Source organism: Alosa sapidissima, chromosome 2, assembly GCF_018492685.1.
Source record: "Alosa sapidissima isolate fAloSap1 chromosome 2, fAloSap1.pri, whole genome shotgun sequence".
Lineage (NCBI taxonomy): Eukaryota > Metazoa > Chordata > Actinopteri > Clupeiformes > Clupeidae > Alosa > Alosa sapidissima.
Genome location: NC_055958.1, coordinates 13534828 through 13557115, shown reverse-complemented (window position 1 = coordinate 13557115; position 22288 = coordinate 13534828). Strand labels below are relative to the sequence as shown.

At 41.0% G+C, this 22288-nt stretch overlaps 2 protein-coding genes and 1 long non-coding RNA gene across 5 annotated transcripts in view; all 3 read left to right on the top strand.

Annotated features, from left to right (window-relative positions):
- The first annotated feature begins 285 nt into the window (after positions 1-285).
- LOC121695190 (nuclear pore complex protein Nup153-like) lies at positions 286-14517 on the top strand. 3 transcript variants are annotated; one of them, XM_042075796.1, is made up of 7 exons: positions 286-922; positions 11959-12045; positions 12215-12794; positions 12996-13077; positions 13243-13647; positions 13714-13889; positions 14004-14517. In XM_042075796.1, the coding sequence occupies exons 1-7, from the start codon at positions 536-538 to the stop codon at positions 14273-14275; spliced, it is 1989 nt and encodes a 662-aa protein (XP_041931730.1). In that variant the 5' UTR covers positions 286-535; the 3' UTR covers positions 14276-14517. The 3 variants fall into 3 exon arrangements, with proteins under 3 accessions (XP_041931730.1, XP_041931710.1, XP_041931719.1); XM_042075776.1 differs by having other exon boundaries at positions 12996-13647; XM_042075785.1 differs by lacking the exon at positions 286-922 and adding an exon at positions 10595-11218 and having other exon boundaries at positions 12996-13647.
- An 871-nt stretch (positions 14518-15388) lies between these two features.
- Positions 15389-18533, top strand: LOC121695568 (E3 ubiquitin-protein ligase TRIM35-like). Its single transcript, XM_042076549.1, has 3 exons — positions 15389-15719; positions 17907-18002; positions 18094-18533. Exons 1-3 carry the CDS (start codon positions 15429-15431, stop codon positions 18343-18345), a joined length of 639 nt encoding a protein of 212 aa, XP_041932483.1. The 5' UTR covers positions 15389-15428; the 3' UTR covers positions 18346-18533.
- Positions 18534-21733: 3200 nt separating this feature from the next.
- Positions 21734-22288, top strand: part of LOC121695729 — a 118730-nt gene continuing 118175 nt past the window's right edge. Inside the window, exon 1 of the long non-coding RNA XR_006026144.1 lies at positions 21734-22145. This is a non-coding gene — a long non-coding RNA (uncharacterized LOC121695729). The remainder of the gene's footprint in view (positions 22146-22288) is intronic.

Below are 22288 nucleotides of genomic sequence, written 5' to 3'. Positions count from 1 at the left end.
ACACACAAACATTATTTCTGAATATCTGGAATATATATGTCTTGGATTATATCTGGAAATTCATTCATTCATTCCAAAAAGTTATAGATGCAGCATATTCTGTCCATGGAAAATTTCAATTCAGTATTACAACGTAACGTAACAAATTTAGTAACATTCAAGGTGGGTGGTATAATGGGTTAAGTGATAACACTTCCACTGCAGTTCCAGGGGCATTAGGGAGCAACAGCCCTGTCCAATCAAAAACAGGACCCTTCCCTCTGAGTTTCCTCACTCGCATGAGGAAGTGAACTTGAGAGTCATGTTGTTGTTCTCAGTTCTTCAAATTGACAGCTCATATTTTTTTATGGCGAAGTATTGTAGCAGGTTTTGTCTAAATAGTAGTTAAGAAGACTAGAATCACATTTTGGAGTCTTGTCTTCACATTGACGCTTAATTTCTGTGAGGTTTCTCACAGGTTTTCAGACAAATTCAAGCATAAGCTGAAACTCTACATGCGTAAGTATAGTACAACTGTGCCTGTGGAGAAAAAAACATGGCTTCCATGTCAGTCTCAGAGGATGATTTATCGTGTCCTGTTTGCTGCGAAAACTTCAAAGAACCCGTTATTCTGACATATTCTCACAGCATCTGTAAAGTGTGTCTAGAGACCTTTTGGGAATCCAAAGGATTCAGGGAATGTCCAGTCTGCAGGAGAAGGTCCTCAAGAGATATGCCTACATGTAACCTGCTTCTAAAGAACCTGTGTGAGACTTTCCCAGAGGACAGAAGTCAGACAAATCCATTCTGCAGTCTGCACCATTCAGAACTCAAGCTCTTCTGTGAAGATGACAAACAGCTTGTGTGCCTGGTGTGTCGAGAATCAAAACTCCATAAAGACCACAACTTCAGTCCCCCCAGTGAAGCAGCACTTGAGCGCAAGATATGATTTCTGGTCATGATATGTTTTTGTATTGGCAATAGCCAGTCCTTCCGTCCGTCACTGGCAATAGCACTGCAGCAGATATATAGCAAGTGTGTATGTGTGTGTATGTGTGTGTGTGTGTGTCCCAACTCCTCCCACCTGGACAGGGACAAATTATCGGCCCAGACATTTTTGACTCAAATAGCCTACCACAATTGGTCAGGCACACTTCCCAATACCCTGGCAGTACCATTGATTATTGAACTAAGTGCTGAGGAGGTAACTAGAGGTGGCTGTGGGGTACATAATCTCCATATTCAAGTATCAAAACAAGCTATTGCCAAAGAGGAGGCTCTGCTAGACACATTTCAAAGTATAATTAGCCCATTTCACAAGATGTCGTCACTGTAAACCAACTACCTGTAGAACAGCACAGGCCAGGAAAGACAGAAACAGGAAGACTTTTTACCATAGATATTACAAAGCTATCAGGCCAATGGAGAAACAGGCAGGTGTCTTTGATTGAAAATTAAACAGGTGTCAAGGTATCAAATAGCTCATACAGTAACTGCTCCGGTGTGTCGTCATCGTCTTGCTGTCCCCCCTCCGTTCTGTGATTGGTTCCTTCATTAGGCCTAGTCAAACCTATGTAGACATAAAACAAAGCAACATAAAAAAAAACATTAAAGTGGAGGGATAAGCTTTAATTGTAACAAAAAACAATGTCAAATAGTGCAACTTCACAATTACATTTCACAGACACTTTTATCCAAAGCAACTACATATCTCAATTATATTACAAGGGCCGTTGACCCTGGTGCAACTCGACATAAAAGTGCCCTGCTCAAGGTCACAAAATAGATAGATACTTTATTGATCCCCAGGGGAAATTCAAGATGGAATGATGGAAGTCGGGTATTGAACCTACAATTTTTCAGGCTACTGCATGCTAGCCCAGTTCTTTATCCACTATGCTACTGCATGCTAGCCCAACTCCTTAACCACTATGCTACTGCATGCTAGTCCAGCTCCTTATCCACTATGCTACTGCATGCTAGCCCAGCTCCTTAACCACTATGCTACTGCATGCCAGCTCCTTAGCCACTGTGCTACTGCATGCTAGCCCAGCTCCTTAACCACTATGCTACCACCACCCCAACTTATGCTGCAGTATTTGATATTTACTAACCTAATAACCACAGCAGTATATGTGACAACCTCCCTTTATGTCATATTATAAAAATGAATTACCTACATCACCAGCAGCAGCAGCAGCAGCAGCAGCATGTCAATCAGACCTGCTCTCTCCTTGTGAATCCCTGTTTATAAGTTAGCCTACTCTGTACTTACTGTGCCTGCAGCTGATTACTGTCTCCCCTGTAATATGCTTACTACCCCTTCGAGGTTCAATCTGATATTGACATATAAACTACTTGAAATTTCGGGTACAGTTGAACACTGCAAAAAATGAATTCTAAGTGTTATTGATCTTATATTAAGATTAAAAAATCTATTTGGTATTGTTTTTAGTATGAAAAGACTTAGCGCCCTCTCAAAAGATCATTTTGACTTAATTTAAGAAGACTTTAACTTATTTTAAGGAGTCTTATCAAGACAAATTTGCTCAACGCACTGGCAGACAAATTTGCTTGTTTTTAGGACAAATTTGCTTAACGCACTGGCAGACAAATTTGCTTGTTTTCAAGATGAGATGTCTTAAAATAAGTCTTTTTTTAAAAAACAATTAAGTCAAATGATTTCACAAGAAAACGCTAGGTAGGCCTAAGTCTCTTTATACTGAAAACAATACCAACTAGTTTTTTTATCTTGATATAAGGTTAACACTGGGTTAGATTTTGTTAGATTTTAGCATTATTTATTTTTAAAGCAGTTTTTGCAGTGAATCTACTACATTTGTGTTATTTTTTTAATAACAGAAATGGCACCAACCACCTCTACCTGCCGCAACTTGTGCTTTGTCATCCATTTTGAGGCACTCACAGAGTTTTGGGTTTTAACCAAAGTGGGAGAGGTGGGGCATTTGCTATTTGGCCTGCCAAGTGTCAATACAGAAAAATGAATCAATGGGTCACTGACTGTCCTTGCTCTAGGCCGATTGTTGGCCATTTTAAAAAATAAATGATAATAACTTAAATTAAACTACCAAAGGTAGCCTACGTTATCCAACTGGGCAAAATGCCCCGTATGCCAGATAGCCAGTCCCATCCCAGCGCTCCTCAAAAACACTTTGACTATTTGTTTGTTTCCCAGTCCTGAATCATATTTAATTTGAAACTGAAAGTCAATCTGAGGGCATTACAGCAAATGTTGGATTCTTATGAACAAACAAAAGGAACCTGCAATGAAACTGCCCAACACAGAGGAGTAAGATAATTACAGTCCTCACACCACAACTAAAGCCATCCTTACACCAGAAGACTTTGACAAGATTTGTGAAAGATTCTTGAAGGATTGTAGTCTTTTGAGTAAAACTTGAATGGGGGTATTAGTTAAAAGACTCCAATCTTTTAAGAATCTTTCCCAAATCTTGTCAAAGTCTTCTGATGTATGGGTAGTATTACATACACATACCAAGTGTGAGGCACCATCATGTGGTGATGTGTGGTATTACAGGTCCAGACCCAACACACAGAGAAGCAGATCAAGCAGGAGTTTGAGAAGCTTCACCAGTTTCTACGAGATGAAGAGGCAGCCAGGACAGCTGCACTGAGGGAGGAAGAGAAGCAGAAGAGTCAGATGATGAAGAATAAGATCAAGAAGATGAACAGAAAGATCTCATCTCTTTCAGTCTCAATCAGAGCCATAGAGGAGATGAGAAATGATGATGCCATCACATTCTTAAAGGTATAACTGTCATTATGAAGTAAACTGAGAAAACATATTGGTTTGGTGAGTTATCAAAGGATTTCACCTTTTGTTTTCCAGAACTACAAGAGCACAGTGGAAAGGTGAGTGATCTGCGTCCTGTCTCTCTCTTCTCTGTGGTTCTGAACCCAAACCCACAGCAGCACTGACTCCTGAATGTTATTCCAGAGCCCAGTGCACACTGCGAGATCCAGAGGGGGTTTCAGGAGCTCTGATCAATGTGGCAAAGCACCTGGGCAACCTGAAGTTCAGAGTCTGGGAAAAAATGCAGGAGATTGTCCAATACAGTGAGTACACACACACACACTCTCTCTCTCACACACATACACACACACACATGAAGAGAAGATGTGTTATGTTTTCCGGTCATTTTCATAGGATTAAAATGGTATGTGGGGTAGCTACTGTAGTATGTATGTGAAAATCTATGTGGGCGTAGCTTGTTGTATGATCATTTAGTGTACAAAGTGGAAATGTCGTACCATAGATAAATAGAGTCAAAATATTTGTTTTACCTCAGGGACAAGAATGAAAAAGCATATGTAACCAAGAGAGTGTATCTATGAATGACACACACTGACGATGGCTTAGGCCGAAACGCGTCTGTGGACATGGCATTAATAAATAAGTAAAGAGAATGTACTTGAGAGTGCGGTTTTTCTATTCTAAGTGTATCTATGAATGAAACATAACATTGGCACATTGTACACAGTGACCATAAACTAAGCTCTTCACAAAATTATTTTTATAAAGCTACCCCACATACCATTTCAATCCTATGAAAATTACCAAAAAATGCAATCACACCCCGTGTTATATTTAATATCTTCATATGCATTTGTTGTTGTTGAGACCTGAAAGATTGGCTCAACACAGTAGAATGCTGATGTATTCTGATGTGATTCTGTACACTATATAGAATGCTGATGTATTCTGATGTATTCCGGAATGCTGATGTATCCTGATTTGATTCTGTACACTATACGTATAGAATGCTGATGTATTCTGATGTGATTCTGTAGCCTACACTATATAGAATGCTGATGTATTCTGATGTGATTCTGTACACTATACAGAATGCTGATGTATTCTGATGTGATTATGTACACTATATAGAATGCTAATGTATTCTGATGTGATTCTGTACACTATATAGAATACTGATGTGATTCTGTACACTGTATAGAATGCTTATGTATTCTGATGTGATTCTGTACACTATGTTCTTTGTGTGACACGTGCAGCTGTATCTTCACTCGTAGCCGGGTGTTACCATGCACAGGCTAATGGGGAACATATGCACATAAGTGTGAGTAGGGTTCCCCTGGTGAGGCCCAAGTAAACAGCTGGATACAGATTTACTAGTCAGCAGGTCAGAGTGCCCCTGCCCTGGCACATCTGGGAGTTTGGTGCCACCAGGTCAGCAACCACAACAGATGCAGAGGCCTGGCCTAGTTATATATCAATATATATGGCCTATAGGCCCTCTGTTCTTAGGCCATGGGCATGAAGGTATTCTCATTTATGGGCATGTCCAGTTTTGTACAATTGGAGGCATCTGCCACACGGCAGATTTACCCTTCTAGTTTTAGTATAATTGCTTTTTCTCAGGAATGTAGCTTTGAGATTGATTCACGGAGCAACTGCACGCTCACCTCTGCTGAGTGCTGAGTGCGTTGGCTTCAACCAGCAACTAATAAATAGATAGCCTGTTAGACTCTGCAGTCTGACTGTTCGAGACTTACCCATTTCCCTTTGCTTTTGCTATTTTACCATCTACAATAAATCACTTTCTTTATGATCCTGATCCGCCTGTCAACTTCAATACACACATGGATACCAAAACACAATGCAACATTTCCTTGGGCAACAAAAGAATCCAACCATTAATAAAGTATTTGTAGACAAATTACTGATACCATGTGGCACAAAACAATTTAGTAAAAAAGACCCTCAATATCAACAGTTTTGCACTTTGTTCCAAATCTAGGGCCTTATATAAAACCAATGGGCATGCAGTATAAACTTATATTATATGATATTTTATTATATGTTATATTTCAGACTAAGCCCTTTTAACATTTAGACACAGCCCTGTAGATGTCAGGTGTGCACCTAGCAAAAAAGATGTACAGAAAAGGAATATGTCTGGAAGGATTATGTGGCAGTGTCTTTTTAGTTGATGTACACAATTTTGAGTCATTTGTGTTGTTGAGGTAATGTACAGTATTAGTTTACAATGTATCTTCTGCATGATATGTAACTCACACCAGGTTTTTCTTTTTCTTTTTGTCTTTTTTATTATCTAGAAAGACCTGACCAGGGACATGGGATCGCAAATTAGCCAATTGGCCAGAAACCTTTTATGCAACACATACACACCTTTGACTTTGATAATCATGTATGTAATAATGTCCGCTGCATTGTCCCTGACAAATAAACTAATAAATGAATAAAAAAAAATTTAAAAAAGTAATGAAAAAGTATTCATTACATTACATTATTTTTGTAATCCAATTTTGTTGCTTATTACGACAACCTGCATGTAGTCTGTATTCGATAATGGATCACATTTACCCTCTCTGACGCCTTCAATGGGCCAGGTTTCTAATCTAATGTAATGATTCAATCTGTAATCTGAGTTATGTAAATCCTGTGAACATTACTGGTTGTCACATAGTGTACTTTATTATCAGCCTTTGTGTGCCACTACCTTTGCTGATCTTCGAGCCTTTATACACCTGTTGATGTCAGTACTCACCTCCTGCCCTAATGTAATAAAGGATTCAGTGTTATCTACACATTTGTAAAGCACTTTGAATTACTTCTATATTGTACTATATCAGAGAGAGAGAGTGTGTGTGTGTGTGTGTCCTCCTTTTAAGATATCTAAAAGGGGAGCGAGGCATCAATGCATGTCGGAATTAAATATTTCTATGAAATGCTGCCTTCTAAGATACCTTCGTTCTGCCGGATTTTGAAGGCAGCATAGATGTATCCTTCATGCTGCTTTCAAAGTCCAAATTCTATTTAATTGTGAGCAGCTATTGCTGAAGTCGAACATTGCGTTATTCTGCTTTCTGGTGACCTGGCAACGGCGTTCTGTGTTGCTATCTTGCTAGACTGTTTGAAACAAAATTCGTCTGAATGAGAGTTTAGTTCCAAGTATGTATATGGTTATATGGTCTGATGTCTGACCATGCAATACTGGCTGTGGTTTAAAAGTCTCATTGTCTCATATTTGATCTCATCAATTGGTGTAACGCTGCCTAGTTCATCCAGACTCCATGTCCATGTTTTCCCTGTGTCTTGTCATGTTGTGGATCCACTCCATGTTTTATTTTAGATGCTGTATTTCCTGAGGGGTATTTCACAAAACCTAGATAAGGGATTAAGCTGGGATTTTTAGGTTATCCTGGATGAATTTAGTCTTGACTTGGTTTCACAAAAGAGATGGCACATAAGTTACCATGGGGATTTATTCTCTGCACCCAGCTAACAGCCAAGCTAAGTTAATTCTAATGGTAATTATGTTGTCTTATTGGTTCAGCTAGCTGTCATTCACATCAGACCTCCGTGCTAATTTTTAAGGAGCTTTATTACATTTATAAACTATTTGATAAATGTATTTGTTCGCCTAGGTAGGCTAGTCATTGTTTGCTTATTTTATTGATAGACGTTTGATGAATGAATGAGCCTACTGTAGTTGATTGGAAGTAGAGGGGCAAGTTTTCGAAGGTATTTTCAACTATGATATTAAGGTAAATCATACTATGTCAAACCTCGCTTTATCACTTGACATACTATGTCAAACCTCGCTTTATCACTTATCTTGGATGTCTTAATTCTGCCTTTGTGAAATACCCCTCTGGTTTCTAACTGATTAACGCAGGGCTGAACCTATCACAAGTTCTCCTGCCCGCACAGCTGTTGCCACTCATCTCATCAGCCACAGAATTGAAGTCTTGCCAACATAGCCTGCTGGATTACCACACTGATACTTGTATGCCACATGTATGTTTTGCTGTGATTGGAGGATTCTTCTATTGTGTTTTCTGTTTGTTTGTTTGTTTACTTTGTAGAAACAGTCAGTGACACATCAGGGGGTATTTCACAAAACCTAGATAAGGGATTAAGCTGGGATTTTTAGGTTATCCTGGATGAATTTAGCTTTGACTTGGTTTCACAAAAGAAATGGCACATAAGTTACCATGGTGATTTATTCTCTGCACCTAGCCTGGTCCCGACCAGGGCCCAGTTTCCCGATAACGACGGAGACACGCTCTTAAGAGGGTTTTCTACGATTCATCTTACGATCGTTTGTTTGGGTTTTCCGACTGTTTCCCGAACATGCTCGTAGCGTGAACGCGCGTGCACTGCTCTTAAGGGGAGCTGTCCACGGTAATAGTTCTGAAATTCGGTTCGGTTGTGAAGACACTCTGTGCAGTTTTCACGGATCATCATTGCCCTTGGACATTTTCAGCTGGTTTGGAAATTGGACTAATTTTAACATCACCTTTCCCCTTTTTAAATATATTTTCTTTTTTTTTTACTTTTTATTTGTTTATTTGTTTTGTTGTCTGTCTCCTATGTCTTGGTGTCACGGGTACGCTGGCGACTACGCCGCTCCGTCCAGCATTTTTTGTATTTGTTATTTTTTAAATGTATTTGTCATGTCTTGATGTCATGGGCACGCTGGCGACTACGCCGCTCCATCCGGCATCGTTTGTCTGTCCGGCATCGTTTGTTATGTGTCTTGTTTGTTGGAGCTCTTTGGGTTGCACTATGTGCATGTTAAATGCGCTTTAAAAATAAAACTGACTCGACTTGACTTGAAATATCCTCTGATTTGATGGTGATGTCAGGTGACTGCACGTCACAGCTATAGGCCTACCGTTTAAGCTTCAGATCTACACATTAATTCACATCAATACGAAAATAGAAACACTTTGACATCTGCATGTAAGCATCCCAAGTAGGTTATATACCACACACAGACATAAATAATTGTAATTATTTAAGATTAGATTGTTGCACCATGCAATAGGCTACTTTTTCGCTGCAAGAACACGTTTGAAGATAAGAAAGAAGTCGAGAAGTGAGGAATTGTGTAGGCTTAGATTTTGATGCAGTAGGCCTACAGACTAAACCACATGTTCCTTTCTCTGCTTGTACCCTTATAGGCCTAATAAAATATAGCCCTCACTTAGCAAAGATAATGGCAAACTATTCTGGCAACGTCTCGTTTCATAACTTGATTGCATTTTTGTCCGCTTTTCATGACATTATTATGACCATTAAATGTAGGCTATGCTGTTTTGCACGCTAAAATCTAATTCATCACAGGTAAACACAATAAAGAATGGGAACGTTGGATTATGTATTCTAAGTTGTAATTCCTCTGTATGTCCTGTTGGTGACCTCAGTGAGAAGTACTGTTAAGACGCTCTTAGCCGGTAACGAGTACTCTGGAGCACTCGTAGATCTACGAGTGTTTTCACAACGCTCTTAAGCTACGATGGTTTCGGGAAACAGTCGGCAAATCTTAAGACGTTCGTAAGAGGGACTTTACGACGCTCTTAGGCTTAAGATGCTTTTGGGGAACTGGGCCCAGGCTAACAGCCAAGCTAAGTTAATTCTAATGGTAATTATGTCTTCTTATTGGTTCAGCAACTTCGGCTAGCTGTCATTCACATCAGACCTCCGTGCTAATTTTTAAGGAGCTTTATTCCATTTATAAACTATTTGCTAAATGTATTTGCTCGCAAAACAAAACAGATTGTCTGCCTACTGCCATATAGTTATTATAATTTAATTGTGATAGCCTTATAATTATTAACATAGGCCTAGGTACTCTTTGTTTGCTTATTTTATTGATAGACGTTTGATAGCTATACTGTAGTTGATTGGAAGTGGAGGGGCAAGTTCTCGGAGGTATTTTCAACTATAATATTAAGGTATATCATATGTGCATCTTTGCAGAGGCAAGCGCTTTCTTAATGACGTTGCGTGCCGAGACAAGGAAGCACTCACACGTGGGTGCATACGTACATTTGCATTCAGTTGGTCTACCACGCCTACTCACGCGTTTTTACAGAAATAGCCATGATTCCCCATTCCAAAAAGGACAACTTTACTTCATTGTTAGTCTATATCAAAAGCGGTTGTTCACTTTGTGTGAATGACGCTATTTTCCGCGTCTTTTTTATTCCAACCGTGGGCATTTTGGAGCAGAAACGAGAACGCGCACACATCCTGAATAACTTACACCTGGCTTGACATAGTTGCTCCTACTCATCTTGGATTGGCGTTAGTGAAACGAGTTTAGCTAGGATGACAAGACAACGCTACGTCAAACCTTGCTTTATCACTTATCTTGGATGTCTTAATTCTGCCTTTGTGAAACACCCCTCTGGCATGGGGGCAACCCCCCAGTGATCCCTGTTCTCAATGGACTGGCTAGAAGTAGTGTATGTGAGTGTAGCAGTGTGAGTCTGATCCAGGCTGGATTACTCATTTTAAAATTTAAGATTCAGGATGGCCTTGTAGCCTAAAGTTGTCCTGGGAGGAAGTGACAAATCAAGACAAATTAAAACGACAAGTAATATGAATTCTTAGAAATGATGTGAGATGGATACATAGTGTTTATGTCTCATTACAACCAGTCCTTAAGAATAGTTGTATGAAATTCTGTCAATTCTAAATTATAATTCATTTAAAAATACAGTGAACAACAAATTACGGTGATGAAGTTGTGCCACAACAGAAGAGGTGCAAGTGTGTAAAGGGTTAAGTGAGACTGCAAGTAATGACAAGTGACACTCCCCCAGAAACCTGAATGACAAAGTGAACTTGTGATACCTGTGTTACAGTTCCATTCGATGGGTTTTGGTGAAATATATATTTTGAAAGGAGCAAAGGTGTTCATTTGTGTTTTATTTTTATCTAAACAGTATAGGAAGGACAACAGCCAAGGTGTATTTTCACTGAGTGCTCTGGCTCAAGCTCACTGAGTATCATTTTCAGAATAGAGAAAGTGAAACTGGGATTGTGAAACACAGAAAGAACTGTAGCGCAGTGGTAACTATAGTAAAAATGGCTACCAGAGGTTTCTCAGAAGAGGACTTATCTTGCCCTGTGTGTTGCGAAGTCTTCAAGGATCCTGTTCTTCTCCTGTGTAGTCACAGCATTTGTAAAATGTGTCTTAAGAAGTTCTGGGAGACCAGAGGTTCGAGGGAATGTCCAATCTGCAGGAAGGAGTCTTCACAGGAAAGCCCTCCACTTAACCTGCTTCTAAGGAACCTGTGTGAGACTTTCCTACAGGGCAGAAGTCAGAGGGAAACATTCTACAGTTTTGTGTGTCAAGACTCAACTCTCCGTAAAAAACACAGTGTTGGCGCCATCAGTGAAGCGGTACTTGAGCTTAAGGTAAGGCGTCTTGGTCAAGTATTAAAGTGTTGGTGTTTTTTTGTAGAGGTTTTCCTTGTTACACTGGGATGGCACAGCTCAGCCCATGATTGTGTTGTTGCTGCAGTGCTCAGCCCAAACCACTAGGTGTCACCAGGTCCTTAAACTAATGTTTTTTGTTTTCTACCTGAGATAGAAGTGGGAAACTGCTCAAGACTACAAAGGCTGTTGAAATATTTACTTGGATAAAACATTACCACCCCTCTGCCTCAGCCTTTTTATCTCATGAACACACATATTAGGGATAGCCTTGGCCTTCTGGTAAGGGAATCAGAGTTGTGGTCGATTCGACCAGACTGGTAGGAATAATGTGGCCAGCGCTTGTGTTCTCTGCCTGTGTACGGTGGGCTGTATGTGTACATGACTAGGGATCATCTGGAGATCATATAATAAATGTGGGCATATATAGTCTTCAGGTTAGGGAATCGGTCATGTGACTGCAGATTGATGTAACATGGTGTGATTGACCAGTGCTCTCCCATGTCCACATCCACAGAGGTGCCCTGTGTGTGTGTGTGTGTGTGTGTGTGTGTGTGTGTGTGCGCGCGCATGTGTTCATTGTGTGTTCATTAACCGTGGATGGGTCAAGTGCAGAGGAAGAATCCCATCTTGGGAAGAATGATGGCTCTATCATCATCTCACACTGTTATGTTGACCCCATTTTCCTTCCAGTGCTGAATGATGTGTTGAATTCATTTTAGGAAGAACTAAAGGTCAAACTGAGGCCTTTACAGCAAAAGTTGGATACATCTGAAACCACCTGTGATGAAACTGCTCGACACAGACGAGTAAGGGAGATGCCTGCACACTTATAGCAAAACAACTAGTCTTCTGATTATGATATATACATTTGATGTATACAGTAAGGTTTATAAAATGTAATGTACAAGATGTATAAGATTCATGATTTAATGTGTGAAATGTAATGTATAAGATTGATGGTGTTTGATATTACAGGTTCAGGAGCAAGAGAGGCAGATCAAAAAGGAGTTTGAGAAGCTTCACCAGTTTCTACAAGATGAAGAGGCAGCCAGGATAGCTGCACTGAGGGAGGAAGAGGAGCAGAAGAGTCATATGATGGAGAAGATTGACGGTGGCACATCATCAGGGGTCATTGGGGACCAGTTCAAGCTTGCAGCAGATTCCTGGACTTGTGGCTCCTGCCTCCTGCACAACTCTGCAGCAGTCACCAAATGTGTAACTTGCCAGACCCCCAAACCTGACACTTTCTCATCTTCCTCATCGTCATCCTCCACTAAATTGGACAGTAACCCCACAGCAGTTTCTATAGGAACCACCAGCAGTACCTCTAGCACATCCAGTGGATCCAAATTTGGTGGAACCCTCTCAGACGCCTCTAGCACCCCCTCTGGTTCATTCAAATTGGGAACCCTCTCTAACACCCCCTCTGGTTCATTCAAATTGGGAACCCTCTCTAACACCCCCTCTGGTTCATTCAAATTGGGAACCCTCTCAGACGCCTCTAGCACCCCCTCTGGGGCAATCAAATTGGGAACCCTCTCTAGCACCCCCTCTGGTTCATTCAAATTGGGAACCCTCTCTAACACCCCCTCTGGTTCATTCAAATTGGGAACCCTCTCAGACCCCTCTGGTTCATTCAAATTGGGAACCCTCTCAGACGCCTCTAGCACCCCCTCTGGGGCAATCAAATTGGGAACCCTCTCTAGCACCCCCTCTGGTTCATTCAAATTGGGAACCCTCTCTAGCACCCCCTCTGGTTCATTCAAATTGGGAACCCTCTCTAACACCCCCTCTGGTTCATTCAAATTGGGAACCCTCTCAGACGCCTCTAGCACCCCCTCTGGGGCAATCAAATTGGGAACCCTCTCTAGCACCCCCTCTGGTTCATTCAAATTGGGAACCCTCTCTAACACCCCCTCTGGTTCATTCAAATTGGGAACCCTCTCTAACACTCCCTCTTTTTCATTCAAATTGAGAACCCTCTCAGACGCCTCTAGCGCCCCCTGTGGTGGTCTCACGTTTGGAGGCGCATCGGCTGACTCTAGCAGGGGTTTGAAGTTTGGAGGTGCCTCTGACCCCTTGTTCTCTGGAAGTTTTAATTTTGGCAGCCTGGTCATTCGGGATCAGAAAGGAAAAGGTAGTTGGGAATGTGCTGTGTGCTGTGTGCAGAACAATGCTAAAGACCTACAGTGTGTGGCCTGTGGTAAACTCAAGATTAGATGCTCATCCTCGGAGTCCACCAGGGGTTTCAAGTTTGGAGTTGCCTCTGCCCCCTCATCCTCAAGAGGTTTTGATTTTGGCAGCTGGGAATGTGCTGTGTGCAGTGTGCAGAACAAGGCTAAAGACCTACAGTGTGTGGCCTGCCAGAGCAACAAGCCTGCAGCCAGACCTGAGCCTGAAGGTAGGACTGAAAACTTCAATCAATCTAATACTTTTATCAGTACATGGTGCATCCTTTGTTTCTTCCACTAAAAAATGTCCATGTTTTCTGATTCTTCTGGAGGTTTCAAATTTGGCTCCAGTAGTACCTCTATGGTCTCCAGTGGATTCAAGTTTGGTGGAACCCTCTCAGACTCCTCTAGCGCCCCCTTTGGTGGATTCAAATTTGGAGGTGCATCGTCAGACTCCAGCAGGGGTGTCAAGTTAGGAGGTGCCTCTGACTCCTCATTATCTGTATTTTAAATTGTATTTGTTTTATTTTTTATCTCGCTCTGATTTTAACATCTACCTCTCATTTGTTTTGTTCTATCTCTTCCCCACACAGCAACAACTGGTTCCTCCATGTTCTCCAAATCATCTGCAGGATTCAAATTTGGTGAACCCCTCTCAAACCCCTCTAGCACCCCCTCTAGTGGCTTCAAATTTGGTGGTACCCTATTTGACCCTTCTAGCGCCGCCTCTGGTGGCTACAGGTTTGGAGGTGCGTCGGACTCCACCACAGGTTTCAAGTTTGAGGGTGACTCTAAGGCACTGGCAGATCTGGGCATGGGGGTCATGGGTCACCGCCCAAGGCGTTGGCACATACGCAGAAAATGAAATAAAATTGATTATAATGATGTGGCACAGTTCATCACTCTTCCAGGTCCTGAACACCAACCCTCATGATCACACATCTGAAGGTCACTATGAACTCAGTCTAAACACAAGTCTTACCTGATATGGTGGACTGTTAAAGTCTATTTGCTGAATCTTCTGTGTGGCAGAGCATCTTAGGAAATCTCAATTTTCATCTCTGTCTGGTTCTCCTTTTGTAGCCTTTGGTAAACCTGTTCCCTGTGCACTGGTCTCTTTTTTTATTGCCTTTTATGACTCATTTCATAAACTCATTTCATGCAGCTACCAGCTGATTACAACTGTATGGATTGGCCTTGGGCACTTGAATTACCCTGCTCAAGTGATGTCACATGACATTAATAACTCACAGAAATAACAGTAAAGTCCACACACCAGATGTAGCTCCCAAGCAAATATTTAATGATGTGATGTTTCTAGGCAACCCCTTTCTCAGTCAGTAATAAAACAGAAACCGTGCTGACCAATCAGAAACACTGTAATTTAAGTGAAGCTTCTTGCTGTTCAGCTCTGTTTCAGTTCTCTGTTTTTAGTTCAAAGAAGACACTTCAATAGAAAGCATTCATGTAGAGCATACATCATTTATACAGAACCATGCCAATTAGTGTTTTTTTCTCTCAAACAAACAGTAGTTGTCAAGTTTAACACACTGTGTAAAGAAGGATATTATATTCTAAACATTGCAGCCACTTCCAGTGTGGGACAAGTAGGTGAACACAAACACATCCATGTACTCCCCTTAATGGCAACTGAAGTGAATAATAAAATGATGCAGAATCAAATGAGCCAATGCCAGCTGGATGAGCCTTCAAATGAGCCCATAAATGAGTGAGCACTCACTAAATCCATAAACTTCAGACTGCAGCTCTTTTGTCTAGCTCATCATAATGGTTCTATTCATTTTCAGTTCATAAATACAACCACATGGTTTTGTTTTCACCGAGTGCAGCCCACAGACTGCGCCTCATCTCATGAGGAAATGACATGGCCGTGGGCGTGTCTGTGAAGAACTTTAAGACCACACTGAAACATTTCTCACAAACAACTACAGGAGACAAGAGAGACTTTCCTCACCATCCAGTACCGTAGCCTACAGCAACTACAGCTGCTGGACGAAATGTCCTCCACATCTTTCTCGGAGGAGGATTTCTCCTGTCCGGTGTGTTGCGAAATCTTCAAGGATCCAGTTCTTCTGCTATGTAGTCACAGCTTTTGTAAGATGTGTCTGCAGCAGTTCTGGGGAACCAGAGGGTTTAGGGAATGTCCGGTCTGCAGGAAGAGAACCTCACAAGAAAACCCTCCACTTAACCTGCAACTGAGAAACTTGTGTGAGACTTTCCTACAGGACAGAAGTCAGAGAGAAAGCCATAACTTCAGTCACATCAGTGAAACTGTACTTGAGTATAAGGTAAGAATACTGATAAGGTTAGAATAGAATAGAATAAATCTTTAATGTCCACCAAGGTGGAAATGTTTCTTTGGCTCAAGGTTTAAACTCAGTTACAGTAATATCCAATAATAAGGCTATAATATACTCTTCATTGGTAAATAAGCTCATACTAAGTAATATTTTAGACTACTACTTCAATATTTTTTAATTATAATTCTTAATGGATATGGTGCATATGTAATTCGTAAACATAGTTACAGACAGACAGACGGATATACCTACTATCACTGCAAATGACAAAAACAAGTGAGAAATCTTTCTGTCAAACAACAATGTAGGACATTGTTTTCAATGTACTGGGTTCCCATTAAGCACTTAAGGGGAATTAGTCAAAAGGAGCGTCTATTTACACCCCTGGTACGAATAGCCTTGGCCACACAGCTGAGCTATTCACACCCTGTGACATAACAAAAAGGCGTTGCTCACGTAAACAAAAAACATGGCGGACATTCGTTTTTTCGTCAGCAGAAAGTGAAGAATTCTGAAAGGTTTCGGCACTAATATCTGTTCAAATTAAGTTTTAGATTGAAAAGTTGTGTTTTGTTTTCATAAACTTGGTTCAGTGAACACATACAACCGTCAGTTTGTTAGTTAACAGACATTTTGTGAATATGACGCTCAGGCCTATAAGTTTCCCTGCAAACACCCTCTGATTGTGGAAGTAGAGAGTACAGTGGTCACAGACACAGTTAAGCATGTGGGAAATCAGGGTTCGATTCCTGCATGATGGATTTTGGCAGAGTGAGTGCGCATGTGTACCAACGTCTCTGGAGAAAAGCCGCGCAATTTGAACAAGAAATCGGTTCTCAAACGGAAGTTTTGATTGCAACAATTAGGTAGTTCGCACCAGGGTATGAATAGCATCCACTTCTAACTATACATTGATGCAAACAGCATACCTTATTCAGAGTGTCTATTAGGCTACACAGCTGGGCTATTCACTCCCTGTTACATAAAAACAAAAACATGTTACTTGTTTTTTTTTTTAATTATAACATTGTGTGATCAATATGCCAGAATAAATGCATAGGGTGCAAATAGCATACACTGATATTTGTACCAGACGGGGTATTAATAGAACACATTGCTGTGTGCACCAGGGTACGAATGGCATACATTGATATTTGTACCAGACGGGGTACTAATAGAACACATTGCTGTGTGCACCGGGGTACGAATATAATTAACTTCTAAGGGTACGTTCAGACTAAGCGTCTTTTTCTGACACAAGAAGTTGTGCAGACCGCTTTTTCAGTTTGAAAAAAAAGCTGCCATCGTATTGTTCCAAAAAGCAGCCGGAAGTGTCTTTTTGCGATAGACAAAGTGACTAACGTTACGTGTGGGTACAAAATGTCACGGAAGAGAAAACTCACGTTAGCTATTGCCTTTTGGTATGTTATGGTAAAGTTGTGAAGTCATGTCAAACAATTCCCTATATGCTCAGACACTAAAACGAGTCTCTCGACCGGTGTTCTGTCACCTTCTCCATTTTTTACTTGGTTGTCATGCAGGTCTCGGTAATCTGCTTGTGATTTGTCATCAAAAAACAACAAAAGTTGAACATTTCTCAACTTCTGAGCTGCAGAAAAAGACGGTTGCAGTCTTGTTTTAAAAGAAGCCGACGGCTTTTTTGAAAACACGGTCTACTCCATAGGGTTATAATGTAAAACGGACGCCGAAAAAGACGCTTAGTCTGAACGTAGCCTAATTGCACCAGGGTACGAATAGCCTTACCCTTAGTCAAAACCAAAAAAAAGGGTATAGTGTTCCTATCCACAACGACAGTGCTATATAGTGCAATACTAGATGCTTCAAGTGAGACCCCATCCTCCGTATTGTAAGTCTGTGTAGGATCAAAATTAGTTTGAAGCTGTTGTTTTATGATAGAAGAACGGCATTGTGTTATTTTAACAATTACCTAACTAAGGTTTTCATGACCATCTATTTGTGATTATTTTACCTACCACTGTCATATGATTCATATCGAATGTCCATTTCTCATAATATCTATAGAGAGAACTTCTAATTTTCTCTTTCTGCCTGTCTCTCTGTCAATGACACCAGGACTCTGTCACTTTGCTTCCTATGTTCAGTCACAACTGTGTCATATGTCCTACATTGGGTTGATTCAATAATTTGTTTCAGAGAGAGGTCAACGTAAAACTGAATAATTTACGGGAGAAGTTAAAGGCATTGTGCAAAGTTCAAATCACCTACGATGAAAAGGCCCAACACATAAAAGTAAGCCTAATGACTATACATAGTATGCAGTAAAGCTAATGCCTGTTGTTTGTAGTATTGCCATGAAATAAATGCACTTATGGTGTAACAGATCCAGGCTCAACACACAGAGAGGCAGATCAAGCAGGAGTTTGAGAAGCTTCACCGGTTTCTACGAGATGAAGAGGCAGCCAGGATAGCTGCACTGAGGGAGGAAGAGGAGCAGAAGAGTCAGATGATGAAGGAGAAGATTGAGAAGATGAACAGAGAGATCTCATCTCTTTCAGACACAATTAGAACCATAGAGAAGGAGATGGGAGCTGATGATGTTACATTCCTGCAAGTAAGAACCAGTTTCATTTAAAAAATCAGTCTAATATCTGAATATACAAAACCTGGCAAAACCTTGGGTCTGGAGTCAAGCACGCTAGCAATCGAGTTCGACCTAACAACCCAGTACTTTGACAATTGATAAAGAGGGGAATTCCTACACTGAGTTACTTTAAGGACTGTTGTCAGTCAGCCCTTTTTATGGAATGCTGTGAAAGCACAATATGTCCGTCATGTTAGGAAGATTGAAACCTAATTCTTATTTGGGTTTTTTCCCCAGAACTACAAGAGCACAATGGAAAGGTGAGTGATCTGCCTCCTGTCTCTCTCTCTTCTCTGGTTCTGAACCCAAACCCACGGCAGCACTGACTGCTGAATGTTATTCCAGAGCCCAGTGCACACTGCAGGATCCAGAGAGGGTTTCAGGAGTTCTGATCAATGTGGCAAAGCACCTGGGCAACCTGAAGTTCAAAGTCTGGGAGAAGATGCAGGAGACAGTGGGTTACAGTGAGAAGAGTTTACACCCCCCCCCCCCCCCCTCTCTCTGATTCTCTAATGATCTCATTTATGTTTTCTGTTGTAAACTAAAAGAAAAAGCTAAACATAGCACTTCTAATGTTAATGTAGTGAGTCTTTAACAAGCGAGTAGGAAGAATGCACACAGTAGAGATAATGGCCAGGAGATGAATAAAGACAGCATATCCATTCACATTGGTCTCTATTGGAGATTATCCTGAATAAGGACAGGATAGTCACTCAAGTTGGTCTGTATTGGAGATTATCCTGAATAAGGACAGGACAGCCAGTCACATTGCTCTCTATTGGAGATTATCCTGAATAAGGACAGGATAGCCACTCATGTTGGTCTGTATTGGAGATTACCATGAATAAGGACAGGATAGCCACTCATGTTGGTCTCAATTAAGGCTGTTTATTCAAGACCAAGGCTCTCACTTAAAATGAGATCAGAGTGTGCAGTTATCCTCTGCAGTTATCCTAACAATGTAGTGAGTCTTCCACATTAATCTGACACAGTGGTAGTTCCAGTGACTTCCTTATTTTCTTTATGTGTGAGTGTGTGTGTGTTGTGTGGTGTGTGTGTGTGTGTGTGTGTGTGTGTGTGTGTGTGTGTGTATCTTTTTCTCTTTATAATCATCATGTCATAAAATGACATGACATGACATGATAACATAACATAAGATAACATAACATGGCATGACATAACAACACCTGAATGTCCTTTGCCTCCGCAGCTCCTGTCACTCTGGACCCCAACACTGCGCACCCAAATCTCCTTCTGTCTGGGGATCTGACCAGCGTGAGACTCTGTTTTGGAACACAGCGGCCTCCTAATGACCCAGCGCGGTTCTCATACCATACCTGTGTCCTGGGCTCTGAGGGCTTTGACTCAGGGACTCACTGCTGGGATGTGGAGGTTGGAGACAGCAAAGGCTGGGATGTGGGGGTGAAGACAGCGTCCGGCACAAGGCTGGGATGTATGTCTCGCACCTCTGGAGTCTGGCGTGTGTTTCAGGTCAGGGGTCAGTATACAGCAGCTGATCCGACCCAACAGCACTCCCTACTGACAGTGGAGCAGAAACTCCAGAGGATCAGAGTGCAGCTGGACTGGGACAGACGAGAGCTGTCATTCTCTGACCCTGATAATAACACACACTTACACTCGTTCACACACACATTCACTGAGAGTGTCTTGCCTTATTTCTGGATTGGGTTAAGCTCCTCTTCATCTCTCAGGATCTTACCAGTGAAGGCTGCAGAAACAGTAGAGCAGCTCAGATAGAGTTCAGGGTCCTACTGCAGCAATCTCATGGAGGAAATGTTGAAACAATTCAGTGTAAATGTGGTGAGGATCATATATAATGTACTCTGAACAGATTTGTTTAACCATGTGGAAAGATTTCAGTGGACTAGTCCAGCCTATTCCCACACAAATAGGAAGACTGTGGTTCTATGTCTATACTTTCATTTGAATTTGTGCATGCGGTCATATAGTCTCTGCATGTAATTAAAGGAGTTAAAGGTATAGTGACAAGATACAGTCTCTCTCTCATCTCTCTCTCTCTCTCTCACACACACACACACACCACACACACACACACACGCACACGCACACACACAAATAAGAAGGCTGTGGTTCTATGACTGCTTTCATTTTCTGCATACTGTCACATAGTTTGTGCATGTAGTCAAGTAGCTTTGACAGCTAGTTTCATGTCCCTTCCTGTCAAGGGTTTTCAGCTTTTGGTGCATTTACATTTTTTTTGCTCATGCTGTGGTGAGTTTAGTCCACTTGTTGCTGAGCTTTATCGGTGTCTTCTGCTGCTGTTCTTAGAGCTTTGATATCCCTGTTGATGTTTGTACTGACTTCCTGTTTTGTTGCCATTACTTTTTTAATATTGTAAACGAGGAACAAGAACTCTTGAAATCTGTGGAATCTGGTCCTGCTTGACTGCACTGTCTAAAGTGGCAACTGATATGATATGGTCAGGTGGCAAGATAAATGTGTCAGTTTACGCATGTGTATTAGCACTGATATACATGGCAAGACAAATATGTCACAGTTTATGCATGTGTATCAGCAGCGTTGTGCCTTCCAACATCTGCAAAGTGTGACATGAAACAGAACAAAACATGATTTCTGTCTCAGTGAAACCAGTCTACAGCATGCATCCATACATTTGTCCAGAAATGTTGCTCATGCTATATGTTTCTGTCTCATTAATACTCTTTACAGTTGTCTTTAAGTGAATGTGTAAAAAGGGTTAAGCAACAACACTGCCAGTGCTAGGAGCAGCACGTATCTTTCACATTCTGCATCCTAACACTCATGGCCCTCAGTAAATACCCACCAAGGATGCTGTTAAAACAAACAGCCAAGAACCAATTGAGAGACAGATAGACAAATAGATAAACAAACAAAGATTTCTCACTAGATCATTGATAAACAAATGACACTTTATAGATAGATACTTTATAAACATATGACACTTTGTACTGTAGATAGAAGCATAAAACCTTGATAAACATGATACTTTATAGATAGATCCTTAATAAATATATGACATTTTATAGATATAACCTTGATAATCATATGACACTTTATACTGTAGATAGAAGCATAGAACCTTGATAAACATATGGCACTTTATAGATAGATCCTTGATAAACATATGACACATATAGATAGATCCTTGATATCATATGACACTTTATAGATAGATCCTTGATAAACATATGACACTTTATAGATAGATCCTTGATAAACATAATATGACACTTTATAGATCCTTAATAAACATATTACACTTTATAGATATAACCTTGATAAACATAATATGACACCTTATAGATAGATCATCCAGGGGTGCGTTTCCCAAAAGCATCGTTGCTATACGGTAGCAACTAACATGGTTGCAACTATGTAAGTACGACACAACTGTTCCCCAAAACGATAGTGTGAACTATGGTGGTGGAACTTACATAGTACGATGCATCGTGACACTGCGTCAGTGTTTCCCAAAACCATAGTAGCAACTAACGTTCGCAACCACTATCGTAAAGTTGTGTAGTTACAGCTACACCTCTCGACCTGTAGTATGTAGTAAGAACCATAGTAGACGACGTAACCCTGATGACGGAACACGCAGAGGACAGATGGATGAGAGGTAGCCATTAAACGATCCCATAACATTGCTGTGGGATACCATACCATAGCATTGCTGGAATCTACAATTGCACATTACTGTGGTACAGTGGAAAGTGAAGTGTTATGGAGTTAGCCTACAACAGAGCGGCCTGTGGTGAAGTGCTATGGTGACCGCAATCATCTGTGTTGTTATTATTCGTGAATTTACATGTAGCCTAATGCTAATGTGTCAGCACCATAGACAGTAAAAGAACCCCAGACAGAAGGAGATTTGGGTGCGCAGTGTTGGGGTCCAGAGTGACAGGAGCTG

Coding starts and splice junctions, on each gene's coding strand:
- LOC121695190 (XM_042075776.1), top strand. CDS start 536: ATGGCTTCCATGTCAGTCTCAGAGGATGATTTATCGTGTCCTGTTTGC. Junction 923..11,958: donor AAGCAGCACTTGAGCGCAAG/ATATGATTTCTG, acceptor AATTCATTTTAG/GAAGAACTAAAGGTCAAACT. Junction 13,648..13,713: donor CCTGAGCCTGAAGGTAGGAC/TGAAAACTTCAA, acceptor CTTCCACTAAAA/AATGTCCATGTTTTCTGATT.
- LOC121695568 (XM_042076549.1), top strand. CDS start 15,429: ATGTCCTCCACATCTTTCTCGGAGGAGGATTTCTCCTGTCCGGTGTGT. Junction 15,720..17,906: donor AAACTGTACTTGAGTATAAG/GTAAGAATACTG, acceptor AATTTGTTTCAG/AGAGAGGTCAACGTAAAACT. Junction 18,003..18,093: donor AAAAGGCCCAACACATAAAA/GTAAGCCTAATG, acceptor ATGGTGTAACAG/ATCCAGGCTCAACACACAGA.